Source organism: Nannospalax galili, unplaced genomic scaffold, assembly GCF_000622305.1.
Source record: "Nannospalax galili isolate Female #2095 unplaced genomic scaffold, S.galili_v1.0 scaffold885, whole genome shotgun sequence".
NCBI classification, from domain to species: Eukaryota; Metazoa; Chordata; class Mammalia; order Rodentia; family Spalacidae; genus Nannospalax; species Nannospalax galili.
In genome coordinates, this window is record NW_008354025.1 from 235,900 (window position 1) to 259,962 (window position 24,063).

The window sequence follows — 24,063 nt, forward strand, 5'->3', positions numbered from 1 at the left end:
GCCTTTAATCCCTGTACTTGGGAGGAAGAGGCAAGTGGACGGATCTCTGTGAGTTCAAGGCCAGCCTGGTCTACAAAGTGAGTTCCAGGCCAGCTGGGGCTACAGGGAGACCCTGTCTCAAAAAGATCAAAAAGGGGGTGGGGGTGGGGCTGGACATGATGGCACACACTCAGGAGGCAGAGGCAGGTGAATCTGTGAGTTAAAGGCCAGGTCAGCCATGGCTGCACAGTCCAAGACCCTGTCAAAAACAAAGGAAGAAGTAAGGGAGGCAAGGAGCGAGGGATAGAGGGAGGGAAGAAAGGAAGGAAAGAAGGAAGAACAGAAAGGTTAGCCAGCACTGATAGTGCACACCTACAATTCCAGTACTTGAAAAGTGGAGGCAAGAGGATCAAGAGTTCAAGGCCAGCCTGGTTTTCATGAGACTCTGTCTCGAAGCAAACAAAAACAAGGGAGGGGATACAGGTGTAAATGCTCTAAAGAGCTGTTCCTTCTATCTCAGCATGCAGGTGTTGACACATCTAGTGTCTAGTGCCTTGTGTTAGGGCAGATGCTTCTAGTTTGGCAGTTCTAACCCAGAGATCCATGAGCCTGTGTACTCTTCCTGTCACACTTACAATCCAAGCAGCCTTTCTGACCCATTGGCTAATGTCACTGTGTCATATGACACTATTTTGGAGGAGACATGAACAAATACCTATTTACCCCAGATAAGGAAAGACCAAAGTATTGACAGACACCACCAACTTGAATGAGTTTATTGGGGTTACTTACAGGCGCATGAGTGAAGGATTACGTATAGGAATGTGGGCAGCTCAAAGGTATCAGCATCACTGAAAGCCCACCTCAGCATGGGTGACAACTCAATAAAACTGGAACCCTGGAGCTCTCTGCATGGCTTGCAGGTTAGAAAGTCTCTTCTTGGTAGTTCTTACTGTTTATTTTACCTTGGGAGAGAGAGTCCTTGTGCAAAGTTTTAGGGACTTTTTAATTGTTTTTTGGGTTTTTTGTTTTGTTTTGCTATACTAAATCTTTTATTGGCATCTGTTCAGCAACCCTGGCCCTCTCCCATGTCCTTTACAAAGGTAGGTGAGCCGGCCTTTACATGGCAGAGTGATCTCCATCATCTGTGTTGTTGTTGTTTTTAATCTTCAAGAGCCTCTCCAGAATTTTTTGAGTCTTGAGCCTACCTGCAAGATAGAATGTTATAACTCGAGGAAATTGTTACAGAATATATTGGAAAGCTGTTGCCTTGACAATGCTGGGACTCTAACTCAGGGCCTTGAGCATGTGAGGCAAGTGTACAATCACAGCGTTTTATCCCCAACCTCAGAAAAGCTGTGACTGTCCACATCTGACTGTTTACTAAAGCTCATATAAAAGAACTTTTAAAACAAAATACTACACTCCGGCAAATCATTGATGATCACTGCATTGCAGTGGTCTCCTTCAAACTTACACTAAGTAAGAAATAGACATACATACAAATACAAGGTTGGTGTTTCCAACTTTATTATGTACAAATAAGAATAACAAAAAAAGAGTAGCACATTTTAAATAAAATACTTTGAAACAGCGATGAATCCTATTAGTCTATAAACACTTCAGCCAATCATAGTCAAAGTCACACAAACTGTCTTCTAAGGGAAACTAACCAGTGGGAAATTTAAATTTGTGTTTCACATATGAATAATTAACATTTACTCTGACTTTCTCATGAAAAATAACTTATTCTCAGAAACAGTAAAGTATTGTTAATGGTAGTCTAACTCCTAAATGAAAACATGGGCTATATTACAGTTTACTGTAGTAACCCATTGAAAAAGCCTTTGAACACTGCCATGCATGAATCAAAGTATTTATTTAAGTTCAAGGCTTTATCTTAAGAAGAAAAGTAGCATAGGTCCTTAACCCCCTTTGAGAGGAACTTTGAAATTAAACTCTTCAGTTTCAACCCAGACTTTACTCAGAAATGCTGCTTAAATATCAAATTTTTCTTCACAGACAATATGTCCATTTTCTTCATAATCTTCTCTTGTTACCACCATATCTTCAAAATCATCATTTTCTGATATCAGTTTTCCACCTTCCCAGGAGTAAGTAATAGGGCTGAAATAAAGGTAATATAAGTGAACCCAGATGATCTTATAGTAATCATCAACAGATGATTTACAGGAACCAAGAACTGAACTACAAACTGAAATATTGCAAGTTCTATGAAACTTGAAGGGAAATCATTTAAGGTAAAGAAATAAGCGTAAGTTCCCTGTGGGTAAACTCAAAAGGAAAGGCATCTTTCTTATCCTTACAAAAGTTGATTTTTTTCTCTATATCCCCTATGTATGGATCCTCTACGTCCAGTGAAAAACCAGGCATATAAGCAAAAGCTCAAAGTGAACAAAGGGAAAAACAATGCCATAACTGTGAGCCTAAACTGAAGTAAAGATATGTTAACCTGACTGATTCTCACAACTCATGAAACAGCTATATTATAAACCTCATTTTATAGATTGGAAAATAAGGTTCAGAGAGGTTACATCTGGAGCCACAATGTAATGTGGACCTAATATCTAACTCAGGTCTGTTTTCAGTCTGTACTTTTAAAAAAGTATTTTTTTATTTAACTATTTTTATTTCATGAGTGTTTTGCCTGCATATATGTAAGTGCACCCATGTCATGCACTGCCTACGATGGTCAGAAGAGTGTCTTGAAACTGGAATTAACTCCCGGATGGTTGTTAACAGCTGGAAACGGAAACAGGGTCCTCTGCAAGAGAAGCCAATGCTCTAACTGCTGACCCATCTCTCGAGCCCCAACCAAGATGTGTGTTTGCAGGATAAAAACTCAATGTTAGAGAGTATATGAATACTACTGCTGGCAAAAATTATTCCAATATCTTTACTCCTTTACCCAGGTGCTACAAATGAAAAGTTCTTTAGGTGGCACATGCCTGGAATCTCAGCACATGGGAGCTTGGCACATGAGGATTGGCACTTAGAGGTCAACTGGGGTTACATAACAAGCAAGACCTAGTCTCAAAAGAGAACAAAGGAAAATTGAAAGTGATACAGATAAGGGCCTCCTATTGACTTCTATTGACTTTGAAAAATACACTTTGAAAAGTGTAAAAAAACCACTTCAAACTTAACTAGAGTGGAATTTTGTAACTCTGCCATTCGTATTAGACATATCTTTGAGATAAAATCTGATTTGAGGGACTGGCAAGATGACTCAGTGAGTAAAGGGACCTGCAGCCAAGCCTGATGACCTGAGTTCAATTCCCAGAACCCACATGGTAGAAGGAAAGAGCCGAATCTTCACCCTAACTTTTCTCAAAGTTGTCCTCCACACCTCTCTCTCTCTCTCTCTCTCTCTCTCTCTCTCTCTCTCTCTCTCTCACACACACACACACACACACACACACATCCACCCACTCGCTCTCTCTCGTACTCTCTCACGCTCTCTCCCTCTCTCGCTCACACACACACACACACACACACACAAACACACACAATGAAAATGGAGCAACTGGTAAACCTTAAAAAAAAAAAGAACCAATTTAGATGGGCCAGATGACTCAGTGGGTAAAGCACTTACCACCCAAGTCTGACAATCTGAGTTGATCCCCGGATCTCATATAAGGTGGATCCAAAGGAGAGAACCAACTCTGCAAAGCTGTCCTCTAACCTATACACACACATACATATCATGCACATAAAATAAAATGTACAAAAAATTTTAAAACCTCTGATTCAAGGTAAGAGCACTAGATTTTAATCTGGTCACTACTATTAACTGACTATAAGGCATTTGTCAAGACATGAGACCTTTCTATATTTAGACTATAAAAACATTGCAGAGTACAATCTTAGGAACATTCTTACAACTCTAAAATTCCACTTTAATTTCTTACTAATAAATTATGCTATCTTCTCTTTATCATAAACAAAGTAGGAAATATTGGGGAAAAATTTTTAAACAATCTCACATTGCCAAGGCTAGCCTTGGAATCACTATGTAGCTGAGGATGCCACTGAACTCCTGAGCCTTCTGTCTCCATCTCTTTAAAGTTGTGATTGCAGAAGACCAGTCAAATGTAAAAGCTCATTGAAAACATTTAGAATTTTTTAAATTCTAAAGGTTATGAATTTATATAGCTTATAATTACCCAATTTTAAAATTTCTATTCTTGATAGAAATCTTCATGAAACAGCATATCTCAGATGCAGCAGATAATGTTTTGATTTCCTTGCCTATGAAAATCTTAAGAACAGCCAGGTGTTGCAGTGTGTTTACCTTTAATCCCAGTATTTTTTTTTTTTCTTTGAGACAGGGTGTCCCTGTAGCCACAGCTGGCTTGGAACTCATGTAGACCAGTGCTGGGATTAAAGGCGTGAGCCACTACACCTGACTTAATCCCAGTATTTGATGCCAGCTTGGTCTACATAGTAAGCCAAGCCAGCCATGACTATAAAATAAGACCATCTCAAAAAAATAAAAATAAAATCAGACACACTCTTTTAATCCCAGAACAGCAGAGGCAAAGGCAGGCGGATCTCTATGACATTAGAGGCCAGCCTAGTCTCCATAGCCAGTTCCAGGCCAGCTGGGGCTACAGGAAGACCCTGTCTCAAAAAGACCAAAATAAATAAAAAGTCTTAGGATAGGAGTGATTTGCTGCAAGGAATAAGTGCCCATTATGTACCAAATGTTATGGCTGCCACATTACATGTCATCTCCCAACTCAAACAAGCTTTAAAAAAAAAAATTTCACGTGTGAGTGCACCTATTTTGTGCAATGCCTGCAGAAGTCAGAAGAGGGTGTTGGATCCCCTAGAAGTGGAGTTACAGACAATTGTTAGCCACCATGTGGGTCCAGGGAATCAAACCTAGTCCTCTACAAGTGCAGCCAGTGCTCTTAACCATTGAGCCATCTCTCCAGCCCCCCTAAACAAGCTTTATGGTTCCATTTTTTGTCAGAAAGAAAATGAAGATCCCACAGGTGAATAACCAACCAGCATAATAGAACCAAGCTTTAAATTGAAGTCTTCCCATAGACTACCTTATCTATAAAATGACTTGGTTTTTTTTGTTGTTGTTTAGACAGGTGTCACTATGTAGCTCTCGCTGGCCTGGACCTCACCATGTAGACCAGGTTGGCCTCAAACTCACAGAGATCCACCTGCTTCTGCCTCTCAAGTGCTGAGATCAAAGGTGTGTAACACCACACCTGGCCCTAGGAGATGACTTTTTGTTTCCATATAAACTGACACTTACTTTTCAGGCAGCACAACAGAAACATCATAATCTGTTGGAGTGAGACACCGAACTTCTGAGTAAACTCGATCTCTAAATCCTGGGAAAAGTGAATTTCCGCCTGTCAAAACAATGTTCTTAAAGAAATGTGGCTGCATTTCTTTAAAAGAAAAAAAAAAGGAGAAAAGGAGGAAAAATGGCATTAGGACATCTGTTTACTTATCCTGCTGAAAAGGCTTGGGTGAGCGTTTAGGTCAGAGGCTTACTAGGGTTACTGGTATGGAAAACAAGCAAGTTTTGGGGTCCATTATTAAGACTGTTTTTGTTGATATCATTGATGAGACAAGGTTTCACTAAATAAGACAGGTTGACCTTGAGTTTGCAATCCTCCTGCCTCAGTCCCCAGAGTACTGGGATCAGAGATGTGTATGACCACACCTGGCTACACTCTAAGATTTATAATAAAGTTATAGTTTACACAAATGGACACATTAAAAAGAGTGAAATATGGGGCTGGAGAGACGGCTCAATAGTTAAGAGCACTTACTGCTCCTAAGAGGACCCAGGTTTGGTTCCCAACACCTATATTGTTCCAGCTTCAGAGGTTCTGACACCCTCTTCTGGCTTCTGAGAGCACTTGCACACACAGAGTGCATATAAGCTCATGTAGGCACATGTGCATACACATAAGAATAAATAAACCTTTAAGTAGGAAGACAAGATATGAAAGTACTCTAAGAATGTGGAATACTATTTACTTAAATCATGCTTCAGGAGAACCCAGAAATCACTATGGAACACTGTACTCCTGTCGTTTTTATTTTATTTATAGTTATTTATTATCGTATATGTGCATCTGTGTGTGCATGAACGCGCATGCATGATGGGGCTTGGGGACTGGCATGCCACAGCACACATGTGAAAGTCAGAGGACAATTTTGTGGAGATGGTTCTTTCCTTCCACCTTTGTGTGGGTTCCAGGGATTGAACTCAAGTTGTCAGACTGTCAGATTTTCACAGCAAATGCCTTTACCCACTGAGCCATCTCATTGACCCTCTAGTCTTAATCTGTTAAAGCCATTCAACTTCAATTCTGTAAAGAATTAAGTTAGCACTTTTAGTCAGGCCACATGGCACATTCCTATAATTCTAGCACTCAGGAGCCTGAGGCAGGCAGATCATGAATTCTAGGCCAGTCTGAACTACACATAAGACTGCCTCAAAAATCAAAAGGAAACACAATAAACTTTTCTAAAAGAAATATAGGAATTTAATACTTGTGGAAAGATGATTTCTTCATGTTTAAATAGACCATAATGACTTCTGCAAAATACAATTATGATCCAGGGCAAATTAACCAAGAATTACTTAAGTGGTCTCAGAGATCTAGAAATTTCTGCAAATAAAACAGATGTCATTGCTTGAAATTATTTAAGAAACATTAATCACAGAGCTTATGATCTTTCAAAATGATATTCTTTAGCATTTGACTATAATCATTAATGTACCTTCAGGTAAGTTTTGAATGGAATAGACAATAGCTTCTGGGATTCCCATTTCTTGAATGCCTATGTCAGAAGGATTAAACAGTATTTCCGGAACAGCAAATCTCTCATTGGCCAGACGAAGAATCTGTTCCCCAGATTTATATTTTCCACTCAACACCATCTCTTCTCTTGGCTTAAAGAAAGAATGATGAAAGTTTGAGCACTTACATACATGCAAGCAAAACACTCATACACATAAAATAAAGAGATAAAATATTAAAAAATAAAAGTTTGAGCAACAGTATATAGTTCACATGACTAATAATAATTAGAAATGTATTATACTATTTATTAACCACATTCTTTTAAATTTCAAGATTCTGAAAAGTTAGAAAAATGTGGTTTCTCTCCTGCTGCCATAGTGCACAAATAACAATTTAGGGAAGCTACCGTGGCCATGCCCAAAAGATAACCGAGCAGCTTTATTCCATATATATATATATTTTTTTTGGTCTTCTTAGGACAGGGTTTTCCTATAGCCCCAGTTGGTCTGAAACTCACTATGTAGACCAGGCTGGCCTTGAACTCACAGAGACCCACCTGCCTCTGCCTCCCGAGTTCTGGGATTAAAGGCGTGCCACCATGGTGCCACCATGCCCAGCTCCATACATTTTTTTTTTTAAAGAAAGGAAAGGAGAACACAGAAGAGGAAATGTCACAATCACTTGTAAGGGCATACTGGTTCCAACTGCTAAATGAAAAAGAACATGCAATAAGCAAACAGTCGCAGTGTCTTATGCTCCCAGCACTACCCATTTTATTCCCCTTCTTCAGATAGGGTCCTACACCCATGCACACACAAGCAGCACAGTGGACTCGGTGGGTTAGAAAAAGGAAAAACGGACACATGAAGGTGGGAGAGAAAAGTAGAGGGGGGCAGGGAGGAGACAAATTGAAGGGAAGGATTTGATTAAAACACAGATGCATGTATAAAATTCTCAAATAATAAAAAAATCAATTTCCAAATATTTAAGTAAATATACACTTTTTACTTTGTAATGTCAATTTATTCGCCATTCTAAGCTGTGTTCCTGAGGGGCTACAAAAAACATACCTTCCCTAACATTCCATATCATTAATATGATGATCCCTTTAAATTTTACAGAGTCATCATTTCTTCTACATTGGGCCACAGTCATTCACTTACTCCAGCTGACAGATGCAGTTTTCCTCCCATAACAGTTCTTTACAGAAGTATAAAAATACTCAAAATATATGAAAAATTATTATTGAATAATATATTATCATTTCCTTAGTACATATGTGTTGTCCTTCACAACCTATACTGTTCATGACATATCCACTACCTAAAAGAACAGTACCTAGTACACAGTAGGTATTCAATAAATTCTTGAATGATGGCATGCAAACCGAACACTATGCCATTAATTGGATTAGGCATTATATATATATTATCTTTCTGAAGTCTCATGCAATAAGACAAGCAAATTGTCCTTTCATTAGTGATATAATTGGGCTCAGCAAGGTTACATGATTTGCTCAAGGTCAATCATATACCCACCCAAAGCACACAGGAACTATTCCCCTACATTGCCAGTCTCGACCTAGATATTAATGATTCAGATTCCTATCATATGGGAATACCATGCTCATAACACAATTTTATAATACAACTTTCTAGAAAATTATACAATACTCCTGGAAAAACAAGGAAAACTATAAATATAAATTACTTTTAACTCAATTAAACGACTCCTGTAGTAACAAAAAGAATATTGTTCTTTTTTAAATTTTTATTTATTTTTAATTCAGGCATATGAGTGTTTTACCTGCTTCCATATAATATATATGTACCAAGTGCGTGCAATGCCCACGGGGGGCAGAAAAGAGCATTGGATTCCCCTGGAACTGGAATTAAGGGGTGGTTGTAAACTGCCATGTGGGTGCCAGAAACTGAACCTAGGTCCTCTGCAAGAGCAGCCAGTGCTTTTAATCACTGAGCTGTCTCTCCAGTCCTCAAGAATATTATTCTCCACAGAAGAAGTATCCTCCCTTCTTAGGTAGAATGGGAAGTAGTCTGTCAATTTATAAATTAATTTAAACTTGACATCAAGCCTGATATGGTAGTGCACACCTGTAATCTCAAGACTTGGGAGGCGGACGCAGGAAGACTATACGTTTGGACAGTGTGAGACCCTATCCAAAAACGCAAACAAACATTAGCTGACATTAGTGTCATTAGTTTGAGTTTACAGGATAACTCATTTTATCAATACTGAAGTACTGAGACCGAAAGAACAGTGACTGCTGAAGCAGTGAAGTTTGTAGCCCCGAGTCACAGAAGAGGATCAGGCTGAATCAGCAAACATCCAACTAGGAGAGCCAGCACAAGACGTCCTTGTTGAATGTCAGCACTGAAGCCATTAGTCATTAATATCTAATCTGGCAGAACAAGTGGTTTTCAAGAGTACAATTCTGAAATCTACTTTTTAGACATGGAGAAATGAAGGGTTTATAAGGGCTGTGGGGAGCTGCTCTTCTAGTTCACATGGCCCAGGATTATTTACTACACAGTCTCCACAAATTTAATTTCTAATACCATTAAAAAGATGATCAGGTGCCATCCCTGGTGGTGCACACCTTTAATCCCAGCACTTGGGAGGCAGAGGCAGGGGGATCTCTGAGTTCGAGGCCACGCTGGTCTACATAGTGAGCTCCAGGCCAGATTTAAAAAAAAAATCTTTTCTACATTAAAAAAATCAGTTTATTGTGCTCGCTTCGGCAGCACATATACTAAAATTGGAACGATACAGAGAGGATTAGCATGGACCCTGTGCAAGGATGACACGAAAATTCGTGAAGCGTTCCATATTAAAAAAAAAAAAATCAGTTTATGTTACAGTGGTTCTGCAGAAAGTGGTGATCACGAATGATGAAGGTAATATTTGCAACTGAAATCACACAATCGTACTTCACTGGGCATTCGCTTTCTGATAAGAGAGAAAACTGGAGTTTCTGTTGGTTGTAATCAGTAATATTATAAACCTTACTTTCGTTGTTATTGTTGCTTACATCAGCAGTTGAAAAATCAAAGTTGCAAACTTTCCAAGCACTTAAAATATTCTTGACTAATTTATCTCAGTCCAAATTTTACCAACATCCTAAGAATAAAGATTCCCAAATATATTTCTTCTTTCTCCCAACAGTGTTTTTCTAATTTCATAAATATTTCTTCATTGTCCCATCAGGTAACAACAACAACAAAAATGCTAGAGAAACTCAAATTTTAGAGTTAAGTTTACTATGCCAAAAGATCTTTCATATAAGTGACTGAATATGGATTGTAAATAAAGTATGTTTTAATATTAACTGATAAAGATTAAATTATTCTTTAAAAAGAATACACTTTAACATTTCACCAGCTAACAAGAGCCTAGCCAACTAACTTTATACCTTCATTCAATAATAATAATAACAACAGCAATAATAATAATAATAATAATAATAATAAAGTATACATTCCCTACTTAATAACAAGGAGTCTAAATGAAGTTGATGAAGTGCAACCTAGAGTTAGATTCAAATGTCAACAAAAAAAAAAACCTTGGAAATAATCATAATAAATTTTGCTTTCTTTATCCAAAGGCAATGAATAAAATAATAATCAACCAGGAGAAGAGTCAGCACACTACTGGCCCACTGAATAAGGTGCTGGTTTGAGAAACAAGGCTTGTGTTTTGATAAGGAAAAAACCAGCAGAGTTTAGAAGAGAATGTCTGATAAACCAATAGTGTGCCACTCACAGAGCAGGAGAAACAGTCTTTTTATTTCATTTATTTTTTTGATTGATTTGCTTTTATTTTACACGTTTTGCCTGTATGTATGTATGTAAGTGCACCATGTGCATGCAATGCCCACAGTGGCCAGAAGAGGGTGTTGGATCCCCTGGAATTGGAGTTACAGATGGTTGTTGGCCACCAGGCAGGTGCTGAGAACCAAACCCTGGTTCCCTGAATGAGCACCCAGGGCTCTTAACAACTGAGCCATCTCTCCAGCAGGGAGGAACATTCTTAAAAAGTGAAAACTTTCTTAGTTGACAATTATTTTTTTTAATTTATTTTTATGTCTACGAGTGTTTTGTCTGCATGTATATAACTGCACCCATGCATGCAATGCCCATGGAACCAGAAAAGGGCATTGCATCCCCTGGAACTGGAGTTATGAATGGTTGTTAGAGCCATGTGGGTGCTGGGAACTGAACCTGGGCCCTGCTAGAAGAGCAGTAAGTGCTCCCAACTGCTGGGTCATTTCTCCAGCCCTTGACTGTCTGTTATCCAGAAAATATTTTCTTTCCAGTTGTGTGACTTAAGGACTAAAGACTCCTAGAGAGGAGAGCTGGAAACATAGATTTTTTTTTTTTTTTAATGTCCTCATGATTCTAGTTATCTGTTTGGTTTGGGGAGACTAGAAATCATTGAGACCTCATGCAGTCCCCACCACTGCAGAATACTGACTACCATTATTAATTCTGCAGTATCCTCTGCTCTCCAGAGCATCTATCACTGGACTATTTAATTGAATATAAAATGTGAAGATGATCAAATGTGTCTAATGAGAGAGATTTGGCATCTAAATCTTGGGGCAGTTTTCCTTGATTTAGTTTTATTTGTATTTCACCTCTATAATCTGGGAAAAAAAATACTTAAAAAATTTTTCAGGCATACTTAGTCTAAATGTAAATAATTACATAAAACACATGTACATGTACCCACCAACTAACTTAATACAATTTTATAAATAAAATAATCTTTTAAACCTGATATTTATCACTTACTTAGTTCAACTTAAAAGTCAAAGTCAAATTAATATTGTTGTAGTCTAAACAACATAAATTATTATCCCGTATAGACAAAAAGTGTGCATACCTTTCCACAACTTGCTTTTTGTTAAACAGTATTATCCATGTTGGCCATGTATATCTACTTGGTTTTTGCTACTGATTACAATTATATGAATACATAAAATATTGTTTTCCTTATAGTAGATTATTTAGGCTGTTCCCAATTTTGCACAATTCTAAAATATACTGCAATGAATACTATCGTGTCTCCTCTTTCTGACTAGAAATGTCTCACTTCCCATGAGTCTTTGTCAAGTCAGTAACTAGAAGGTCAAACTTCACATTTTCTGAAGCAGAATTGTCTTTTCTTGAACTGACCAAAGATAAGGGAAATCACTTTATTTTGACATTCAAGATGAAGTGCTTCTTAACACTTTGAAAGTTCAATGGATTTTGCCCTTTACAACAATCTGATCTATTGAAATAAATGAGTAAATCCTGTCCTGAGGCATCTGTGTTAATGATTTTCACAATAGGAAAATAACCAATTTCTAACTGGATTTAAAATAATTCCTAAGTAAACAGAAAATTGTTAACTATAATACAGATAATAACCCTGTTTATCTCCAAGATTTACCCCATATGCTATTATTTAACTGATGGCTCTTTTTCTAAAGAAATTTAGTGAGAAACTTAGTAATCAAATGTGCCTAGAGAAATGACACCAGGAAAGCAGTCACCATACAATTCTGTCAACCCCAGATGTATGTGAAATGCTCTGTGAATCTGGCTGAGGTTGCCACTTGAACAGGTATTACTAAGGATTCTTTTTAAAATTACCTTACAAAAGCCCTTTTTAATTGTACTGAAGTCAGGCAAAACATAGTCAATCATGACTGTATTGTCCTCTCCCTTTAACCTATAAGACAAAAAAAGAGATTTATTAAATGTTTTGATTACGCTAGCATCACCAAAAGTCAACTTCCCGAATCTTAGATTACCGTTACACATACTTTGCAATATCCATGTCTCTGTAAAAATCTTGAGACACATAGCAAACATCTTCTTTCACTTGATTAATCACATGAGTTTCATCCATAACATGTAGCTGCCTAACAGAAATAAATAAATGTAATTAAAAAAAATTTAACATACAAAATTTGAAATGGGAAACTGAACATAACTTACAACTATCATTTACATTATTTCTCTATGGCTAGCAAGATGTCTCAGTGGGTAGGGGCACTTGATGCTAAGCATGATGACCTGACTTCAGTCTGCAGAATCACATTGTGAAAAGAGAGAAACACCTCTTGCAAGTTGTCCTCTAGCCTCCACATGAGTGCATGTATACAATGCACGCACGCATGCACGCACACAAGCACAATCAATCAACACCAAAAAATCTAGAATTATATTTTCAATAAAACTGTTCTTTGGAAATTTTTTAAGTTCTTTGTCAGAAGGGTATTGAAAACAGCCTTTCATATTGCTGTCCACATTATATGGATCTAACAATGGAATTTTTTTTTTTAATCTTTTTGAGACAGGGTCTCCCTCTAGCCTCAGCTGGCCTGGAACTCACTATGTAGACCAGGCTGGCCTTGAACTCACAGAGATCTTTCTGCCTCTACCTCTTGAGTTGCTGGGCTTAAAGGCATGTGCCACCATGTCCAGCAGATTTTTTTAAAAAATGTTTTAAAACATTTTTTCCTTTATTTTTATGTTTCATGAATGAGTGTTTTGCATGCATGTGTGTAAATATACCCGAGCATGCAATGCCCACAGAAGCCAAACCCCAGTCCTCTGCTCTTAATCACAGAACCATCTCTCCTCCAATCTGTTCATTTTTGAGATAGGGTCTCACTATATAGCTTTGACTGGCCTGAACTTCCTATGTAGACCAGGCTGACCTTAAACTCAGAGATCTGTGTGCTTCTGCCTCCCAAATGCTGGGATTAAAGGTTTGTGTCACTGTGCCTGTCCTGGAACTATGTGGCCCATGCTAGCCCTGAACTTATGGCAATTTCCTGACTCAGCCTCCTGAGTGCTAGTATTATAGGTATTAGCCACCATCTAGTTTGAAATATTAAACTCTTAAATGTGTAAAACACTTTTATTTCATATATATTTGTTTGTTTATCAATTTATTTATTTGTGACAGAGTCTCCCTGTAACCCTAGCTTGCCTGGAACTCACTATGTAGAGCAGGCTGGCCTCAATCTCACAGAGATCCACCTGCCTCTTCCTTGTCAGTGCTGGGATTAAAGGTGTGTACCACCACACACAGCTAAAACATTTTTAACGTTATAGAGTATTCTCATTTGATTATGGTATTTAATATGTACATTATTCTTTAAAGCACAGATATTAGTTCAGTGTACAGAGAAGGAAATTCAAATTGTGTGTTATATGATAAGGCTTATCATCTTACTAAAGAATAAATTTCCCCCTAGTCATTCTGAATAGATTTGCACTATGATATCTGGACTCTTAGTGCTGTCTTTTCTGAAGTATTATGAATCAGCACACAGTCACACAGTGTACCTAGCATACAGAAGATGTTTAATATTTGATAAGTGAATCAAAGAAAACACAGTATTTATACAGGAAAGTTTTTTTTTTTATTTTTGTTTTGTTTTGTTTTTTTGAGACAGGGTCTCCCTGTAGCCCCAGCAGTCCTGGAATTCACTATGTAGACCAGGCTGACCTTGATCTCACAGAGATCCACCTGCCTCTGCCTCCTGAGTGCTGGGATTAAAGGTGTGTGCCACCATGCCCAGCTGAGGAAAAAAACTTTATTATTTTTATTTTACGCATATGTGTATGAGTATGTATTGCCTGCGTGTAGGTGGGTGCACCCATGTCATGCAATGCCCATGGAGGTCAGAAGAGGGCATCAGAGCCCCTGGAACTGGAGTTAGGCACTATGTACATGCTGGGATTCAAACCCAGGTCCTCTGTAAGAGCAATCAATGCTCTTAACTGTTGAGCCACCTCTCCAGCCCCGGAAATTTTTTTTTTACATGAGTTCATTTCCTTTGAATATTATTCTGTGCAAATGGACTTTATCACATGCTACATGCTTATTTTATATTTCCAATTAAATATCTGGTGAACATCTTCCTATGCTATTATTCTTTTTAAATTTTTTTTACTGTGTTTTAGTCAATAACATGAACCTAGTAAAGTATAGTTATTAATATTCCCAAGTTAGAAGTTTAGATGTGAGGGCATTTATAAGTTAAGTAAAAAATGACCTTTGCAGTCAGAGGTTTGAAGCACAATTTACTAGCCAAGTTACTTCCATGAAGACTAATCCCTGCATGTCTAAAAAGGTGCTAAGACACCTACTTAAAAGAGCTATTAGAAATAAATGGTCACAGGGGCTGGAGAGATGGCTCAGGGGTTAAGAGCACTGGCAGCTCTTTCAGAGGACCATGATTTGATTTCCAGCACTCACATGGAGGCCAACAACCATCTATAACTCCAGTTCCAGAGGAATTCAACACCCTCTTCTGATCTCGGTGTGCTTTCACACATGCAGGCAATACATCCCCCACACACAAATAACAAATAACTGTATGAAGTACACAAAAATCCAATAAAATTAAAAATAAATAAATAAAATAAAAAACTAAAATTAAAAAATAAAATATTTTTAAAAAGAAATAAATGATCACTTGGCCCACGCCTTTAATCCCAGGACTTGGGAGGCAGAGGCAGGTGGTTCTCTTGGAAATCAAGGCCAGCCTGGTCTACATGGAGAGTTCCAGGCCAGGTGGGGCTACAGGAGACCCTGTCTCAACCCCCCCCCACAAAAAGCAAAATAAAAATAATAGAGAAATAAATGATTACAATATGTTTAGCATAATCTTTCCATCCAATGAATTAAAAATTGCTTCCTTTTATTTTGCTTTTGTCTAACAAACATTATTATAAACCATATTTCAGCTTCTCTGAGGTGTATGATTATATTAATGAGATGAGAAACTCAGCTATGACCGTTCTAAGGTACTGAAGAGTCATCTTATTTTCAGAGATTAAAATGTGAAAAAAAGTATAAGCATCAGTAAAAAGGTTTTTTTTTTAATCTATAAGTATTTTAATTTACATCCGCTTTCCTCATTGATTATTCATGCTCTGGGATACAGAGAATCAACTAATTTTAGTCTCTTGCATTAGTACCAAAGTGTTTACAAGAAGTTATCTCCACTTATCAAAATATGTATCAGCAGTCAATAAGAATCTCCATATAGGGCTGGAGAGATGGCTCAGCAGTTAAGAACACTGGCTGTTCTTGCATAACACCGGGGTTCGAATCCCAGCACCCACATGGCAGCTAACAACTGCCTGTAACTCCAGTTCCAGGGGATCCGACAGCCTCTTCTGTCCTCCATGGGCATTGCATGACATGGGTGCACTTACCCACATGAAGGCATAACACTCATACACATAAAATAAAAATAATAAAATATTTTAAAGGGAAATTTCACCTGACAGAATTGAGCTTTCTTGGTAAAGCACTGTATCAGTTGTAGTTATGCTAGGATATGCTTTTAGCTGTGCAGATGTTTGGACAGAGTCAGTACCTATTGGGCTCTGCAGCTCTCACTGCTGGATGATTTCAGAGGTCATCAAAGGACATGGTCATAAGGGATGATTTTAGATTCACCTGAGTCTGTCAGGGCGTGGCCCGTGTTTTAAAAAATAAAAATAATCTCCATATAAAAAAATCTACAACATCATCTTTTGAAAAAAGATATTCATTAATTTGGATTGTAAAAGTGATATTTTCTGATCCATAGTCAGACACATTATCCATTGTGCCCCTGGCCTGCTGACATAAAAGTGGTATTTTAGTTGGTGTTTTCGCTAGTCAGAAGGTCTATGAGAAAGAGAAATCTTTGTTTTTCACTCACATATTCCAAGATCCTAAGTAAATATTCAAAAAATATTGCTGAAATGAATCTGTGATTACTAATGAAATTTATTATTTTTATGTCTGGGTATTATCAATTTGTATGCTCCTAAAAATTATGGATTTGTGCCACTGATGCTTTTCATATAAACATTTTATATTGATGTAATGTTTTCCTAATGGACTGACAAGCACTCTGACTGTCATCAAGAACATGGTTAGCATGCTATTATTTTGGATCCTGATGTTAAAAGCTTGGTCCTCAGTGGGGTGCTAATGGAAGGTGGTGGAACCTTTAAGCTAGGAAGCCTGGTGGGAGTGGGAGGTAACTAAGAGCATGCCCTGAAGGGGTACTGGGACCCCTGCCTGCCCACTTCCATTTTCTCTTTGCTCCCCAGCCACCAAAGAAGCTTTGGGTAAACTGGCCTGGTCGACAGCACACTCACACCATGAGGTTCTCTGTCGTTACTGTCCTAAAGCAGCAGAGCCAAGCAACCATGCAAAACAAACTTTCCTTCTTACTAAGTTCATTATCTTGCATATTTTGTTATACTAACTCAATGTGGACTGATACAAAGTAGTGTATTTGTTTCAATTTGTTTCTAGGGTTGATGGTTGTCTCACTTTTTTTTAAAAGGCTTTTGACACTACATAAGGTTTAAAGTTGTTGTTTGTTTGTTTGTTTTTTCTTGGTCTTTTTGAGACAGGGACGCCCTGTAGGTTTAAAGTTTTTAAAGGTTTAAAGTTAAGCTGAGCAAGCTGACACAAAACATTAATCCCAGAATTCCGGAGGCAGAGGCAGGTGGATCTCTGTGAAATGGAGGCCAGCCTGATTTACATAGTGAGTTCCAGGCCAGCTGTGGGTACAGGGAGACCTTGTCTCAAAAAGGCACACAAAAATAAAAAAAAAAATAAAAGTAATAATAAATAAATAAATACATTAAATAAATAAAAACTTGTTGGGTCTGGAGAGATGGCTCAGCCCTTAAGAGCACTGGCTGATCTTGTAGCTGACCTGGGTTCAGTTCCCAGCACCCACATGGTGGCTAACGCTCATGACTCCAGTTCAAGGAGATCCCACACCCTCTTATGGCCTGCCCATGCACATACAAACAAACAAAATACTCATGCATATTTAAAAAGAAAAAACTGTCAAAACCTCTCCTGAGGGCTGGAGAGAAGTCTCAGCAGGTAAAGATATGTGTGCTGCAAACCCAACTGAGCTCTATCCCCAGATCCTAAGAGAACCAACTCCACAAAGTTGTTCTTAACTCCAGCTGCCTGCCAAAGCATGCTTATATCTGTATTCTCTCTCTCTCTCTCTCTCTCTCTCTCTCTCTCTCTCTCTCTCTCTCTCAGCTTACACATGTACACATACATACACAAATAATAAACAATTAAAAAACATAACAAAGCAAAAACCAACAAACAATGTATTCTGAGTGGCTACTGGAGCCTGGGAAGAGGCATGGGAGGTAGGTGAGGAGAAGGTAGTAGTTAATGGGCGTGGTGAAGCTGTTGCACAGGAGATTTATTTATTTATTTATTTATTTATTTATTTATTTATTTATTTATTTCAGGGTCTCCATGTAGCCCCATCTGACCTAGAATTCACTATGTAGAGCAGGTTGGCCTTAACCTCACAGAGATCCACCCGCCTCTGCCTCGGAGTGCTCAGATTAAAGGCATGGGCCACCACACCCAGCCTAGGAAGAATCACTTCTAATGCTCCAAAGCACAAAAGGATAACTAGAGTTGAAAACAATTATCAGAATTTTTTCCAAAATAGCTAGAAGAGATTTTGAAAATTCCCAACACAATGAAATATGAGGTGACAGATGTGCTAATTTTCTCATATTATATACTGTACACACATATCAAAATAATCACACTGCACCCACTAAACATAAATATTTACTCTATATGAATTAAAAAATTAACATATATATTTAAAATATTGCTTAAATTTGTGTGTGTGCATGCATGCATGTGTATACATGCCATGGAATACATGTTGGGGTCAGGGGACAACTTTTTGAAGTCAGTTCTTTCCTTACATCATATAAGTCCTTTACCCTCTGAGTAAAAAACATATTTTCTAAAAGCCTTATCCTGTTCTGCCTGAACTATTTTCTGTAAATACAGCTGTTCACTTCTTAATTTTTTTCATTGCATTGTACACTAGTGATCTGCATACTTTACTGAATGCATGTTTTCATTCAATAAATCTTCGTAAAGTTGTACATAGAAAAACATATTGTGTTACTTTTGCTTCAAAAATTTTTGGTTGTTTTTTTTTTTTTTTTAATATGTTTGAGTGTTTTGCCTGCATATGTAAGTGCACCTATGTGCGCAATGCCCACAGATGAGTATGGCAGATCCCCTGGAACTGAAGTTACATATGGCTGGGAACCAAACCCAGGTCCTCTGCAAGAGTAGCCAGTGTTCCTAACTGCTGAGTCATCTCTTCAGCCCCATTGCGTATTTTGTTGTTGTTGCTGTTGCTGTTTTAAATAAATCTATTCAATGGGACAGAGTTCAGACAGGGCCTCACTATGTAGCCCAAAGCTGGCCATTGAACTCAACATGTAGCTCAGGGTAGCCTTGAACTCTCAGTCCTCCTGCTTTAGCCTTCCAAGTGCTGGGATTACAGAAATAGAGACCACAGTGCCCAGCCCTGTAAGTCTTAAATCTTCAATTGATTTAACCTTCCTCCTTTTCCAATTTACTGCATCTGACTGGAGTGGGGAATTAAATATCCCAGCATATTGAATTTGAGCCCAATTTGTTTGGTTCTATAGTGAATAGCATTCATATAATCATATGTTGTGAATAATCTTCATAAGTTTTGAATTTTCAGACTTAATCTTTAAGCAAAGGAAGACAGATTTAACATTGTGATGTATGTAAGTACACCCGTGGGGTGCAATGCCATCAGAGGCCAGAAGAGGGCATTGGATCACCCTGGAACTGGAATTATGTATGGTTGTTAGGCACCATGTGGGTGCTGGGAATCAAAGCCGGGTCCTCTGCAAGAACAGCCAGTGCTCTTAATCACTGAGCCATCTCTCCAGCCCCCAAATAATTTTTGTTTTGTTTTTGTCTTTTTGAGGCAGGGTCTCCCTGTAGTCCCAGCTGGCCCAGAACTCACTATGTAGACCAGGCTGGCTTTGAACTCACAGAGATCCACCTGCCTCTGTCTCCCAAGTGCTGGGATTAAAGGCAGGTGCCACCACACCTGGCTATAAAAATGCTTATTTAAAAAAGAAGTATTTTTTTGCCACTATTTGTCCTGAAAAAAGTTAATCTCTAGTAGGGGACCACAGTACCTCATCCTCCCAAAGTTCAAGGTCAAGCATTACCTGTAAGATATGATCTCTTTTAGATGGTTGGTTAAGAGTTTTCCTCCCACATTTATCCTAAAAGAAGAAAATTCAACTTTGGTTCAGTTATCACACATTTCGTCCTAAGAAATAATATGAAATTGACATGAAATGAGAAATGAAAATTAAACAGAACTCACCGAATAATAGCTTCTTTTTTCTTTTTACTTCTACAATAAGGAACTATATGAGTAAAGGAATAGCCACTGTCTACAATGATACAGCACAGTTCAGAAGGATTATCTCGGAAATACCTGTGTGCACTGAGAGCACCGGCTATTAGAGATAATAAAGAAAATAGGAACTCATTAAACACTAGTACACCATTACTTTAAAGTAATAACAAAAAACAGCATCTAAGGTATGCACGAACACAAAAAAATTGCTTTTAATTATAAGAAAAACATTAATTCATAACAGTATAACTGTCTTCATTTTTTATATTTTATTTTTTAACAATGTGTGTGTGTCTGTGTGACCTCCCCAAGTTCACAGGGTCATGCCTCCCAGGAATTACATAAATAAATGTAATTTTAAAATTAAAAATAAACAAATTACCTTTTCTTAAATTGTTTTAGAATTTTTCTGTATTTTTAATTTCTTATTTATTTTTAAAAATTTATTCCTTGGAATTTCATACATGAATACAATATATTGATATTCTACTGCCCTCCTGCTCTCCCCCTCCAATCCCTCCCAGGTCACCTATTAATTTTTTTGAAGTTCTGGGGATTGAATCTAGGGTCTTGTGCCTGCCAGACAAGGGCTCTAGCACAAGCTAATTCCCCATCCCTCCTTTTTACTTTCTATCTTGTGGTAGGCTATCATTAAGTTGCTCAGGTGGCCTTAAACTCAGTCTGTAGTGCAGGCAAACTTTGAATTCTTAATGCTTGTCTTAGTCTCCCAAGTAGCTGGAATTACAGGCCTGTGCCACTAGGCCAAGCTAAAATTCTATGCTTAAAATAAAATTCTATGTTCCTTCAGACCTACAAAATGCCAGCTAGTATACAGTATTTTAAGTTTTCTTTACCACCTTCATATCTATATTCACATAATTTAATTTCAGCAAAAACTTTAACTCACCATTTACTCGTAATACTGCTTGGAATTGATATTCTTCAAATAGAATTTCATTCATTGATTCTTGAATTGAAGTAAAGTTAAAATATGGTTCTGTAATAATAATATTAGTATCTAAAAAATCAACCTATGGGAAGGGAAAAAAAATTTCAAAAGATTTGTAATTTGTAGTGATTATCATCAAAATGTTTTACACATAAATAATATGTAAACAAAATGATCTAATCCTCAGGATAATACTAATGAATGTTATCTTCATTTAATAGATGAACAAACTGACTCACAGAAAAATTAAATATATTATCCAGGTCTATCTAGCCACATAGGGACATAGGATTTGAACTCAGTCTGGTTAAAGAATCCAAGTGCTTAACTATTGGGCATTCCTACTTCGTTAAAAAAAATAACAAGGAATGTCAATTTGTTAAAGACAACTATACAAAGTAATGATAGGTTCAGATGCAAGTAGTAGAGTCACTATTATTTTGTTATTAAAAGGAAAAAAGCAAGAAGCTTTAGGATTTGTTTATTTTTATTTTTTTTAGAGCTGGGTGTGGTCCCAGCAGAGGCAGGAAAATCTCTGTGAGTTCAAGGCCAGCTTGGTCTACATAGTGAATTTCAGGCCAGCTAGGGCTACAGGAAGACCCTGTCTCAAAAAAAAAAAAAAAAAGTAGTTTTTGGAGACTTTTTATGGACAGAAAACACAACAGAATACATGCAACCTAGTTTAGTCTCTTATTCTCTGCCTTTTCCATGCTGGTGATTCAATATACTAGTGATTTTGGACCAAGTACTCTGCCTCCCCAGTGATGGTGGTTCTATCATAAATATTTGTTCTGATGGCTTTTATAAGCTTAGCCAGAGTTCCTTTGTCCTCAGTGTCAGCCTGTGTGAAGGTGAGGGTGGTGCAGGTCTTCCTGTTAACTACACCTCTCAGTCTGACTTTCCCGTTGGTTTCCAGGAGGAAACCCCCCACCTTACGAAACAGATAGGAAGACAAACAGCTTGACAGGGTTCATGTCATGAGCAATCATCACCATCTGAGCCTTCCTATTTTCCACGAAGAGGTAACACCCCTACTCAAAGGACAAGTGATTTCTCTGTGGGGATGTCCCCTTTGGCAAACAGCCCAAGCTGACACTCTATGTCTTCCCTAGCTTTGTTTCTGATCTCTACTTGAGGGCCAGTGTAAGCAGAGAGCAGCAATTTGGTGGCCCAAAGCCTAGGTGAACTGGTGAATCACAGGAAGCACTTTCAGCCACTTCAGAAAATAGACCTTTGCAGGGAAGACATGTAGTAGGCCTTGGGCCTATTGGCTGGGGTCCCTTTTAGGCTGAATGTCCTGCCCAATGCCAAAATTATTAGGCATTCACTCCTGCTTTCTCCATGAGCAGTGCCTAGGGCCGCTTTCCTCCTCTTGGGCATCCCACCTCTCAGCATCATGGATGGCTGGAGGAGAGAGTTCTCCACATTCCTGAGGTGTATTCAAACCTGGACAGCCTCTTAGCCTGTCTATGGTAGGCAAAGTATTTTCTTGTAAAAATACAAAGGTTATAATGTATGTATCTAATAATAGTAGAACCACCAGACTGAGTGGTGAAGCAGTTACCCAGTATAACAAATGCCCTGGGTTTGATTCCCTGCCATAGAGAAGGAGGCAATAGAAATCTGAAGTGAAAATTTAATCTTGAGTTTCATACAGACTATATTTAGTCCACTTATTCTTCAACCAGGAAATCCTATTCATCATCACGCTTGGCCTAATGGCTGGCCAATGCCAGCCAGGACTAAACAGTGAGACCCTATCTCAAAAAAAAGAAGATCAAATCTAGGCAAAGCTATATCCAACTGCCTTAAATATGTATATTTATGTTTATAAATCTTAAAATATAAGTTCTAACTTTTCATTTGAATTAAGACACAGAAAAAGAATTTTAATACATACTGTAACTTGTTACCTGATACATTTCTTTTCCAAAAAGATAATCCCAAACTTGTCGTTGGACATCCCAGTTCACCAAATAACCCTAAAAGTTTTTAAAAACAAACCTAATTATCAAGAATATTTTGATAATGTTTAAAAAAGATTAAAGGCATTTGCCTTACAAATCCAGAAACCTGAGTTTCATCCCTAGACCCACCTAAAAATGAAAAAAACCGACTCCATACAGTTGTCCTCTGACCCTCTCACCTCTATAAACATGCCATGGCATGCGCCCCCTACCCACATCATACACATACGCACACACAAAATAATAATAAATAATTTTAAATTAAAAAGATCAGATTAGCGTATTTTAAATCACTTAATTCTAGCTCTTAATGGTAACCTTTTTCCATTTAATTTATGACTTTCAAATCACTTATAGAAGTTTTTCTCCTTTTAAAAGTTCAAAAACTTAAAAACAAATAACTAAGGTGCCAAGAGTTCAAATGGCACACCAATATATAGATCCCCCTCTGTATATTCCTCTTAAATACATGTGTCTATGCCACCTACTTTCAACAGAAATAAAATTCAGTATTCCGAGGAGTAACTAAATTATGATCATTTACTTTTTCCAAGACAGTTTAATTTCAATTTTTCATTTTAATTAGATCTCAGTTAAAAGCTAAACAAACTTTTCTTCGATATCTAAAATTATTTCCATATTATACAGTCTTATGTATAACTAAAATGAATCTTGAAGTTGAGGTTTAAAGGGCTGGGGAGATATCTCAGTGGCTAAAAGGCTAGCTGAGCAAGCCTGACACCCAGAACTCATGTTTAAGGCTGGATGCGGTTGCTCACATCTGTTCACATCTGTAATCGCAGCACTTTTATGAGTGAGGTGGGCAGCAGAGACTGGAGAATGCCCTGGAAGTTCCTGGTCAGTCAATTTTGAGTATATAGCCTGGAGAATGCCCTGGCAGTTCCTGGTCAGTCAATTTTGAGTATATAGCCTTGGCAGAAACAAGACTCTTCCTCAACAAGGTAGAAACTGAGAACCAACTCTAGAAAGTTGTACTCTGACCTTCACACACACCAGCACTCACTATGAACACACACACACACACACACACACACACACAAAAAA

At 37.8% G+C, this 24,063-nt stretch overlaps 1 protein-coding gene and 1 non-coding gene across 3 annotated transcripts in view; one reads left to right on the forward strand and one right to left on the reverse strand.

The window, feature by feature from the left end:
- Positions 1-1,485: 1,485 nt before the first annotated feature.
- Positions 1,486-24,063, reverse strand: part of Actr6 (actin related protein 6) — a 25,785-nt gene continuing 3,207 nt past the window's right edge. The window contains exons 3-11 of one of the 2 annotated variants that reach the window (XM_008851149.2): positions 22,945-23,013; positions 20,990-21,113; positions 20,047-20,182; positions 19,886-19,942; positions 12,616-12,714; positions 12,443-12,521; positions 6,763-6,934; positions 5,276-5,414; positions 1,486-2,106 (exon numbers count right to left, since the gene is read on the reverse strand). In XM_008851149.2, coding sequence (XP_008849371.1) covers positions 1,977-2,106; positions 5,276-5,414; positions 6,763-6,934; positions 12,443-12,521; positions 12,616-12,714; positions 19,886-19,942; positions 20,047-20,182; positions 20,990-21,113; positions 22,945-23,013 — 1,005 coding nt within the window. In that variant the 3' untranslated portion in view covers positions 1,486-1,976. The remainder of the gene's footprint in view (positions 2,107-5,275; positions 5,415-6,762; positions 6,935-12,442; positions 12,522-12,615; positions 12,715-19,885; positions 19,943-20,046; positions 20,183-20,989; positions 21,114-22,944; positions 23,014-24,063) is intronic. The other variant, XM_029555042.1, reaches the window with a different exon arrangement.
- Positions 9,532-9,638, forward strand: LOC115067379. Its single transcript, XR_003846794.1, has one exon. It is a non-coding gene; the product is annotated as a U6 spliceosomal RNA (small nuclear RNA).